This window comes from Poecilia reticulata, chromosome 10 (genome assembly GCF_904066995.2).
Source record: "Poecilia reticulata chromosome 10, P_reticulata-male-v2, whole genome shotgun sequence".
Classification (NCBI taxonomy): domain Eukaryota; kingdom Metazoa; phylum Chordata; class Actinopteri; order Cyprinodontiformes; family Poeciliidae; genus Poecilia; species Poecilia reticulata.
Window position 1 is genome coordinate 12098203 of NC_088839.1, and position 11219 is coordinate 12109421.

The 11219-nt window shown below is 37.8% G+C and overlaps 1 protein-coding gene across 5 annotated transcripts in view; it reads right to left on the reverse strand.

Moving 5' to 3' along the window:
* The window catches only part of tnip1 (TNFAIP3 interacting protein 1), a 19016-nt gene extending 8564 nt beyond the window's left edge, over positions 1-10452 (reverse strand). For 4 of the 5 annotated variants that reach the window (XR_014089369.1, XR_014089368.1, XM_081611798.1 and 1 more), the window contains exons 1-6: positions 3805-3937; positions 2757-2939; positions 2204-2347; positions 2009-2091; positions 1856-1915; positions 1049-1258 (exon numbers count right to left, since the gene is read on the reverse strand). Coding sequence is in view for 3 of the 5 variants with exons in the window: in XM_081611798.1 (XP_081467924.1) it covers positions 1049-1258; positions 1856-1915; positions 2009-2091; positions 2204-2347; positions 2757-2904 (645 nt within the window). In the remaining 2 variants the exon portion in view is untranslated. Of the gene's footprint in view, positions 1-1048; positions 1259-1855; positions 1916-2008; positions 2092-2203; positions 2348-2756; positions 2940-3804; positions 3938-10354 lie in introns of those variants that run through there. The other variant, XM_081611796.1, reaches the window with a different exon arrangement.
* Positions 10453-11219: the final 767 nt, after the last annotated feature.

The following is an 11219-nucleotide window of genomic DNA, read 5'->3' on the forward strand; positions in this document are numbered from 1 at the left end:
GGGGTTGCTGCCAGCTTCAACCAGGTACATTTAAGAGCAGATAATTTACACCTCAGAATAACATAAGAAAATAACATAAGTGTGTTATAAAGCACATTTCACTTGGTAAATAAGTTAAATTAAATATGACTGCATAGACTTAATTTGATGTTTATTGACTTGAGGCTACGGCTTTTACACCTAGCTTTCTTTACCTTGATGCATTGTTGTAGTAAATATTAAGTTTAATAAAACGTTACAATCAGTTTACCATTAAAATCCCTATGTTGAAGCTAAACCTTGTGAAATACATCCAGTTTGATGAGCTAGCATTAGGTAACGCAACGGCAAAGTTTCAGTAAACCAGTTTCAGCAGAGACTAACTTACTGTAAAAAATAAAAAAGGAAGTCATTTGAAGTGGCAAGCAATAAATGAGCAACCATAAAAATGTAAGATGCAACTAAAGGTAATGAAATTTAACAACCATTATAGAAAATCTATTTCAGCCTTTTTATAGGCCTAAACTACAAATAATTAAATATAACACTTTTTTTAAGAACCTGCCAAAAACCATGTTCTCATTTTCTTTCAATAAATTTCATTTTTTTAAAGGAGGCTGATTAAAAATTTTATATCAACCTTAAATTAGAATTTAAAGCTTATAAATGAATAATATGTGACACACCTCCTGTTCATAGTGATACTTTTAGAAATTAAGTTATTTAATTGTTACTGGAAAGTCTTGATTATTTTATGCCAAATAAGAAGACTAGGCAAAACAGATTAGTCATGTGCAAAAAGTTGCTCACCTGTAACGCTCTATTGTTACAAATGTCAGAGTGAAAGTTTCTAAGGAACAATGTACACTAAACTAAAACGGCAATTTTACCGATTTGCTAAAATTCGCTGACAAAGTGTACATTTGCTTCCAAAACAGATCTCACAAGTTACTAACTCGTTAAAATGTTGCTGTTTCACAACTCTTAATTCGAGATTTAAAAAAAAAATGGCCAGAAAGGGTTCACAATAACATCCTAAATGTGTCAATTCACTTTCCAGGCTTCATACCTGTAGGAGAGAGGTCCTCTGTTCGTTCTTCTGGACCTTCGAGGAGAGATGGTGAAACTCCACCGCCATGCGGCCGAGGTGAGCCAACAGCTGGTTTGGGTTTGACTCCTCTGCAAATATGCTGAAAGAGCTCTCCAGCCGCTTCAGCTGACTCGCCAGCTCGTTGTTCTCCTGAGGAAGCTGGGGAAGCGCTCCTGCCACCAACCCCGCCTGGAGAGAGCCACACAGGTGGAAAGTCAGAGATGAGTAGGCGAGGCCATCTTTTACATATTTATTCGAGACCGCACAAAGCCTGCTGTACAACATAAACACTCTGCTTTATTTCTATGGAAAGCAGATGCTAAATACTCCGAAAAGTCAAACCAGTTTGACCTGGTGGATTTAAATTTAGTACTCAAGAGAGTACTTTCGGCTTTTATAACCTGCTGCATAAAAATTTTATTTTTATGTTCTAAAATTTAAGAAAGGTGAACTAAAATACTACTTTAGCCTAAAATATAAAAGCAGTCCCATGTCCAAGGATGTAAAGCATGAATGAATCTGAGTAATTCTAGTCCGTAATAATCCTGGAATTTCCCCTTCACTGACTCAGATGGAGCTGCCAGTATTGTGTTCGTAGGTGAGTCAATGCACCGCTGATGTATTCCTAATTTTGAGGAAATTGCTATACAGAGGAAATCCTGAATTTAGCCTCAAAAGCCACAGAAAATAATTTATGCTGAAGTCAAAGCAAGAAGATCATCTGATCTGAAAAACTTCTTGGGAAAAAAAAAATTCTGGGGTAGTTTTTTTATTTTTGGTACATACAGCCAAGGCATCAGAGTTCCTTCCCTCTATGTTCACTCTCTCGGATTCCAATAAGGCCTCCTGTAAAGACCAAAAAGGATTGATATCCGTCACCAATTCAAAACGTCACACACACACACACACACGTCACATTAGATAAAACTCAGTACGTACATGGGGCTTCTCTGGCTGAAGTGTTCTCCCTAAACAGCTTGATTGCTCCTCCTTCTCTGCAGTGGGGTGTAAACAGGGTTTGCCTGAAATCAACCAAGGCAACAAGCTAAATTGCAATATTAATTTAACTGGTTATCACGCCCGGGTTGGATACCAAGTTAAATTCCTCATTTGGATGAAATCTGCAGGACTTACTTTGAGCCTCGGTGTGAACGGGCGCTCCCGCGCACAGACTGGCGGCGTAGCTGGCCGACTTTAAAGCTTCGTTGTCCCTCACCAGCTCCTCCACCCGCTGCCGAAGCTTTGAAGCCTCCGACTGGGATTCTTCCAAAAGATCACCTGCAACATCGTTAGAAATCCCGTCGTCACAGTCTAAGAAGACGCTTCAGATGAATATTTTTCACAAGCAGGAGCAGTCAGTAAATAGGACATGACAGATGTTCCGAGGGAAATAAAGACACATCCTTGGTGAGTCAAAGTCCAATCACACTGCTGGTATGCAACCATGTCCAAAGATAACCTAGGAAGTTTTTCAAGTTTTACAATATGTAATAACCCTTGTTTCACAACCGTTTCATTTTTGTGAAAGTGAAGGCACGCAGACTGCTATGGGAGAGGTATTCTTCAAATCATTTTCTGTTTTCTGTTCCATAGATAACACGAAGAAAATGATAATCCCTAGCACTCAGCAGAGATGTGTCATCCTCATTTCCCAGTCATCAGAAACATGCTCTGATGTGGAACCTACCTAAGCTCTTAAGTCCCTTCATCCGTTCCCTCAGCATGCTGTTCTCCTCCAGCAGCTGGCGATAGCTGCTGCCCCCCACAACCTCATCCCTGGCCTTGACCTCACTCCCACCGGGATCGTAGATGCGATATGGACCTTTCCCTTCCATCGCCGTCGTTCACTTACTAAACATGATCTTCTCAACTGTGGGAAAAGGGAGAACTGTTTTAATTTTATGTGATAAAAAAATACATAAAAATGAAGCTCACAAAAAAGCTCAACAGAAGAAAAAAGATCTTTACATAGTAGAGTTCTGATTACACATATCTACACTGATGTCCAGTGTTTACATAAAACAATACAGCTAGGACTGATTCTTATGTATTTCTCCAGAACAGCTGCTGAAGCACTGACTATATCGGTTATTGATCATTTTCCAAAAAGCTGGGTGTCCACATATAACAACCCCTCAACAATCTCAGAAAGTAATTTGCAGATGATTCAAGACACCCACTCAAAAGCCCACCGAAGCCCACGTTTTTTAACTTCTAGTTTCTAGCAGTAAGAGTGAAAAACCCATCGCTGATGCCTGATACAGAAACGACCGCCTGAGTGACAACAAAAGCAGCAACCTACCCACCTTAATGCTTCACTAACAGGGGTGACACATTTGGGAAGCGTGTGCTGGCGTTCCAGAGGGCTAAATAATACAACCACAACGCTCATAAGCAAGGAAGAAAGACAAAAGCAGAGGGAGGAAATACGTAAAAAATAACCATAATTCTAATATTAAACACTTATTTAACACTCGAGCCTAAAATACAGCCCAATCCGGTTGATGATAGCTACCTTGATTGGCTGAAGAAGGCTAATATTAGTTTTCGCTGTTGTCATGCAAATTGCTAACGACATCTTCGTTAGCTTTCGGCTACAATGCGGGACAGGAAGCCCTTTAAAGTCCGACATTTCTACACTAGACGGGCTCCTGTCGGCGCGGAAAGTAAGTCGGAAAGAGGAGCAACACGACGAACCGAAAAAAACGAACAAAGAGGGTTTTTTGGTTTGGTACCTTTCAGCTTGCTGTGGCCTCTCGTCTCTGTGGCTAGACAGACATCTACTGCGGAAGTAGTCTACTGAGTCTATGCCGTAACCTGGGAAATTCCACCTCGCGACGTTTGATGTAAACAGCAGTGATTGACAGCCAAACGGACCAATCAGAGGGCAGATCCGCGTTCTAAGCGGAGTCGCTGACCGTGATGTAAACACAGAGGCAAAAAGCATAGCTCAATTCCACATTTAATCAGGTAATCTTTAATTATTGAGAACCGCTTACCGTCCTCGTGATGTGTTGATAAATACGTACAAAACCAGTACCCACTCGTTTCAAAAATGGCTGACATAACAGAAAGTGAAGTAAAGCAGGTCCCCAAAAATTATTAACATTTCTCGTGAAAGGAAATGATTGCAATATATAGAATTCCCATACTTTTTTTAAAAACTATTTTAGAACAGGGACAAACCCGACCGTTTTGGCTGAATTGCTTTATTCTCCATTGATAAATTCAGAGGGGCTGATGGGGGTTTCTGTTGTTGCATCACATATTTCCTCTGAACTATGAGGGTAAGAAGACCTAGATCAAGATAACAATGAGTCTTCACTGCACGTTAACACGGCCAGCCTGGAAAATTTGTAAGAATCGAATGATAGTTGCTCATAATGTTTAAGTTTAAACTTTGGAAAACAACTATAAATATACACTGTTTTTTTTTTTTTTTTTTTTTTTTTTTTTGTTGGATGGTTGAATAACCTGTCAAAAAATTTCAAAGTACAGGTATTCACATACCTTTTCCACATTTTGACAGAGTGTAACCACAAAATTACATTGAATGATGAGTGATTTTCTTTTTCAAATAAGAGCCTATTCAGCACACTTCACTGTAATACCCATAAATAAAACCCAGCACAACCGTCAGAGGTCACCTAAATGGTATATATAGAACCCTCCTGTTCTGTTGAAGACCTCAGAGATTAGTTGGCATATACAAGTTCACAAACGGCATCATGAAAACTGACAAACAAGCATGACAAGTCAAAAATAAAGTTCTGGAGCACCTGACAAGACTTGAATATTGATACTCCCCATGAAATGTTACTGACGTTGAAAGAGGAAAGGGCAACATTTTAGTTTTATAGAGGTACAGCGCTGGCAGAGATGTACCCCAAAATATATACATCTTTACTCAGAGGAGCTGAGTAAAAATAAACAATTATTTTTAATTTTTGTAATGGAATATCATAACTTGCTGCTATATGTTAGTTTGTAACATAACAACAAAAGAAAAAGCATTGAAGTTTGTGTTTATGGCATGAAAAGATGTGAGGAGTATGAATGCACATCACTGTATGACCTAGTCTTAGATAATAAGCGTACTAATAAATCATGTAGACTGACTTAAAAATAAAAAATAATGTCAACATAAGTAAAATTTTGCCTACGATGCGATAGTTTGTCAAAGCTTGTTTATTCAATTTACATGCTTTGACTTATTAAGTCTACTGAAAAGTTATCTTGTCATGATTTTCCATTCAAAACAAACTTATGAGCCGACATATATTTTATTTAGTGTTTTTTTTTTAATTCACTTAATAGATATTTTAATAATTTATGTTAAAGAAAATACGAACTTAAGGGCAATTTAATGACTGCAAAATGAGTGTGTGAATAAATCGTGCACGTTTTCAAGGCAAGAAAATGCAACAGAAATCAAGCAACAATAGTTAAATAATATCTAAACACCACAAATTCTAGCCTAATAGCATTTTTCTCATTGACTCACATAAAATCATATGTTTTAGGACAGTTAGCATTACCAAAATTAACAATAATTGAATGAACACTCATTTTTTACTTATTTTTTTATAGAATATGGAAGCAAATTTAAAATGTGTGATATAATTGCCCCTTAATCTGTGTGACTTGGGTCAAATTTTGGTTACCCTTGTAGGTAACAGTAGTTTGTTGTCATTTTTGCTCATCCGCCTGATAAAACGGGTCTCACTGATATGTATTTGGAGGCCATCTTTGTCTCACACCCCTTCTCAGATCAGCTCAGAGAATATGTATGGAAATGCAAACGGGGCAGTGTGGTGGCCACTCCAAAACTTTGACTATGTTTTCTTTCCGCTACTAACTTCTGTGGGTCTCTGAGTTATTGTCCACTTGGAAATCTCATTTGTGCCCAAGATTAAACTCTGAAAAAAAAGAACAGGTGATCCAACTTTAATATATTGGATTAATAGGTCAAAAGTAGTCAAATTAGATTTATTTAAGTTAATTTATTAAGGCGTTACGTTACCAAATTAAACAAATGTAAATTAAGTAAGTTTGACAAAGTTAATTTCATTACATGTGACCAATTAAAACAATTCTTTTAAGTTGGAGCTCCATTCTCTTTTTTTAGTGTAATATCTGGAGATGTTCCTTCGTCATTTGCACCCAAAGTTCTTCCTCATTGTGCTATCTATTTTGGGAAGTGCATCAGCCCTCCTGCAAGAAAACACCTACACAACTTTATACTTCCACCCCTGTATATCACAGTTTTCTCAGGCTTGCAAGTTTCCTGTTTTCCTTTAAACCTAATAATAACAGTTGTGGTCAAATATTTCAATTTCAGTTTTGTCAGACCACAGGACATGTCTCCAAAATGTTTTCCATTGCCCCGGAGTGCATTTGCAAGCTGTAATCTCAAGCACTCTCCAATACATACTGTAATTCATGCTTCACGGCTGATAAAACCTTAATTAGTGATCAATACGTTCTTTATTATGATGTTTAAGTAACTCAGTTTGAGACATATCTGTCCAAAGAATATTTTCCAGAAATCCCAGTCCCAAAGATAAAATAAATAGTTTCCCTCTTCAGTTTTAGTTATTACCTGAATCAGTGTTACATTGACAATATCTGTATGTTAAAGTACCTTGGGAAAAGTTGCAAAAGGTTGTGATCGTTTTTTTTTTCCTTCATGTGACTAAAGAAAGATTATAAAAGATTGATTTCACACATTGAACATGACCAGTCCTGTTTGGGACTTCCTGAGGTTCTTTTGCCCTCCAACATTGCTTTGTTGTGCCACAGTGTCTGAGTAATGCAGTGGAATATTATGAACCATTTACCCAACTGATTACAAAGAAGTCCTACCGATCCGCTGTAATCTTTCTGTACATTGTAACTTTTGAACTTTGTTTTAGCTAAATCAGATTCAGCACAACTGATGGTAGATATGAATCCTGGAAGGATGAAAGCTTTCATTCAAGGATGTGAACACTTAAAGGAAACACTTTACATTTTTGACACCATCATCAACCATTCACGTTTTGGCCGCTGCTCATGTTTTGAACGATCAGTTGACAGAAAATGTCCCACACTTTTATTGATATGATCATGTAACATTCTAATCTCTTCTGAGAAACTGAATTGCATGTTTTCATTCGCTCTAAGCAGAACTTTGTCGTAATTATCATTGAGAAAAACCTCGAAATCATCACTTTGCGTGTTATTAAGCTACGCAACGTGTTTCAGTGACTGAAATAGATTTGTGTTTCCATAATACACAAATTTGTTAAATGGCTCTGTTGGTAAGAAGTACAGAAGGAAGATTTTTATATCCAGCACAGGTGCTCATAATCAGAGTAAAATGCAACAAAAACCATCTATAAAGCTCAACTGACTAGCTCTAAACTGAACCCGAAACAATTAAGTTTAGGAAAAAGTAACCTGACTACTAGCTGGCTAACAGCACTTTAAAGTGGACTTTTACAAATGTTCATAGAAATTAAGCAAAATACTTTTGTTACTGTTTAAGGCAGCATTTTTATGTGGCGTGTTTCTCGTCTGCAGTCTTAAAAAGTGAAATTTATTCTTTCCTAAAGTAGAAAGCGCTTATTTGACCTCTGTCTGTATTATCAATTGTTTATGTCAAACATAAAGAATTTTTTTTTTTTAAGTCCACACGACGTTGAAGAATGCTTAAAATCCTTCTAAGCAATAGTGACATCTTGTGGGAATTAAGAAACCATTTATCTTGGGTCACATTTCCTCCTCAAACTGATGCACAGGCCTTCGGTTAGCTGGAAATTCAAAGTATAATATGGCGATTACTTCACACAGTCAGACCTAACCACACAAGAGGAACGCTCCCATTAAGGTTTCCTTTTTTTTCTCTCTCACTGTAAACAGAGTTTTTGCTGACGGAGACATTTACGACAGCGTGGCCTTAGAACTGCAGCCTTGGTGGTCTTACTGGGTGAGAAAATACTCGGTCTGTCAGCACCGTGGCACCGTTTAAAGATGATTTTTTCTGATAAACTGAGAATCAAACCTTTGTTTATCATTTTAGGCAACCACAATTAATACTTCCTGTGCACCACAATGTTGAGGCACTCGGTTCATACATGAACTTAAAACCATCGTAGCTTAGAAATATATTCTGTCAATAATTGCCTCATTTTTAGAAACTGTAATGCTTAATAATCTATTGAACATTGGACATTACACCATTTTGTAAAGTTACAACTGAAAACTTTGTTTTAACATTGTGATTTAATGTGACAGACCACTACAAAGTAGCACATAACTGTGAACTGCAGGAAAAATGAAGATGCTTATAAAAATATACATGTATATATTTAAATAAGAACTACTAAGTCAATACCTCATAGAACCACTTTTCACTCCAACTAGATGCAAGTCTGCTTCGCAATATCCTTTGTCAACTTTGCAAATCTATAGACTGTGTTTTATTTTTCTTTTTTATTCTTATTTGCCAAATAAGTCGAATTCGGTCAAATAAGCCTGGGAGGAAGAAGAAAAGCTAATTTTGGTCTCATCTGATCAGACCTCATTCTTCCATAGTGTTTCATGTGTTGCCCATGTGGTTTGTGGCCAACTCCAAACAGGACTTCTCACAGCTGTCTTTCTTCCAAAAATGGTCCACTTTGTGTTTGTACAACTTGTAATTGTTATGTTCACAGCTTTGTCCACCTGAGCCATTGATTTCTGCTGCTCCTCCAGAGTTACCACTTTATAACCTGACCTTGCTTTTAACCTCTCCAGAACCTCATCCCTGACCTCTTTGCTGTATTCCTTGGTCTTTGTGATGGTTATTTTTTGTTCTCTAACAAACCTCTGAATCTTCCTCAGAACAGTTAGATTCCCACTGAGATTAAATTAAACAACGGCGGGCTCTCTTTACTTTTTAGGTGACTTCTGTGGCCGGTTGCTTGCCATAGTGGTGATCAGAGCAAAATGAGACAAAACGGTCAAACACAAGTTTTTTTTATCGGTGAGACATTTTTTCCTTCCATGTCACAGCCATCCACTGTAACAAGGGATCGATACTCTCCTGTGTCTGTTTTTATACCTTTCAAGTTAAGACTACATTAAAAAAAACATAACAGTGTGCAGACAGCATATAGAAAGGGTACAATATATGCTTTTGCTTCCATAAATCCATACAATAATCATTTAATCATCTAAATCCTAACTAATAGCATAAGTCAGTTCCCAAAAGAGCTATTTGGTGGCCATTAGGAAAAGCAAACAGACAATTCATGTGGAGAATGTGCTAAAGTTGTTTTTTCCTTTGTCCCCAGTTTCCCACCAAACACCTTGTCAGTATTTGCTGGTGCAAGATATTTCCTCCTAAGGCTGCTGTGATGTGCTGAAACAATAAACAGGGTGATGACTCTGGGACTTCCAACGCAGAACAAAAAACAAAAGCCGGAGGATACAGGAAATGTCACCCATTACTTTGTCCTGCAGGGCAGCAAACTGCACACTTTGTTTTCTTATCGTGCCAACCGCAGAGACCATTTACAACAATTTTTTTCCCCTAATTGAACAAGGCCAAGGGATTGAGCAGAGGGGAGACGTGAAAGAGTAACCCACAGTTTGAGGCCCCATGATGACACAAGCACTCAGCATTCACCTCACCCTGCTAAGGTACAGGGATTGTTCAGACTGGTAGTAAAGAAACTGCAGCAAAATGCGCTAATAGAAAATCCCCTTTTGGTTTAGAAAGTAGCAGCATCTACCGTCTCCTCTTAGCTGAAAACATGTAGATTATTTCTTCTAAATAAAAAAAACAAAAAAAAAACACAGTCACAAAATCTGTGCTTGCTTTGACTCCAGCAGTCAAAAAAAAGTTATATTTCTAAACAGAAAATCTGAATTCTTGATTTTATTTTAAAACTATATGACAGATTATTAAGCATCTCTGCCCCAGGGAGTAATGAAATCACATGATGACTTTAAATGCACAACTGAACTGTTTTTTTCATCACTTTATAAACATACACCTATGACAAAACCATAAATAAATTCACAGTAAATATCAATTTTGTGATATAGGCAGGAAATACTACATCACAATGAATTATAAAATCGCCTGGGCTGAAAATCCTCCTCACAACCAGATCTCCTTCAGTGACAGCACAAAATGGCTGCAGCCACCTCAGCCAGAGAAGAAAAAAAAGCAAGAACTCACACAGTGCAAACAATAGTAACAAGTCTGCAACATTCTGCATCTCCATCTTAAACGTTTAAAAACAAATAACTCACCCACACATTCAGCTTCTGTCGGAGAGGCACTTTTTAAGGAAACTAGTGAATAAGGGGGAAGCAATTTCACTGCGAGACTTGGGGAATTCCCGTAACCCAGTAAAATGGCCTGACACTGCAGGCTCAGCCTGAACAGAACCTGGTGTGTGTCCAACTGTTCGGCCTCCCTTTCGACTGAGTAATGCAACACACAAGAAAACAAGTATGAACATTTAAATCCCTTTTATTGGAACAGTAGCTGGCATCCCCCCACTGCTATCTTGGATGCACGTGGAGAAAACCTAAAAAATGCAGAAGCTCCTGGAATGTATGACACATTTTCTTCTGAGAACAGAGTTCGCCATTCTAAGCTGCTAGTTTTTCAGTAATAAGCCTTTATGTGCAAGGTATGGCCCCTTCTGCATGATCGTGTCGTGATGCCATCACAGCTATCAAAGCTGCAGATGAAAAGTAAACAGCTATGCACCACCAATAGCTTTCCCTGAGGACATAGGGGCTTTTATATTATTACACTACAATCTGTCTAATTCATTCAACACATGTGGTGCCAAAAGGAGAAAAGAAAAAACTAAAAACTTCCCCTTCAATCAAAAGGGAAATTCAACAACAATGCGGATATTGATATATTGATAGCGCTATTGAAGTTATCTTATAATCTCTTGTAATTATCATCAAATGGAACAATTTTATTTTGGGTGTGCCATTAAAACCCAAAGTGAGTGACTTGCTGCAGACTATTTCTTGCCTTGGATTTTGGCGTACTGCAGGGGATTTCCTCGCCACATACGTCTTTTTTTTTTTTTTTTTCTGCTTTCCTCTTTTAACTGAAAATGGCTTGACAACAGCTGCACTCACACATACGCAA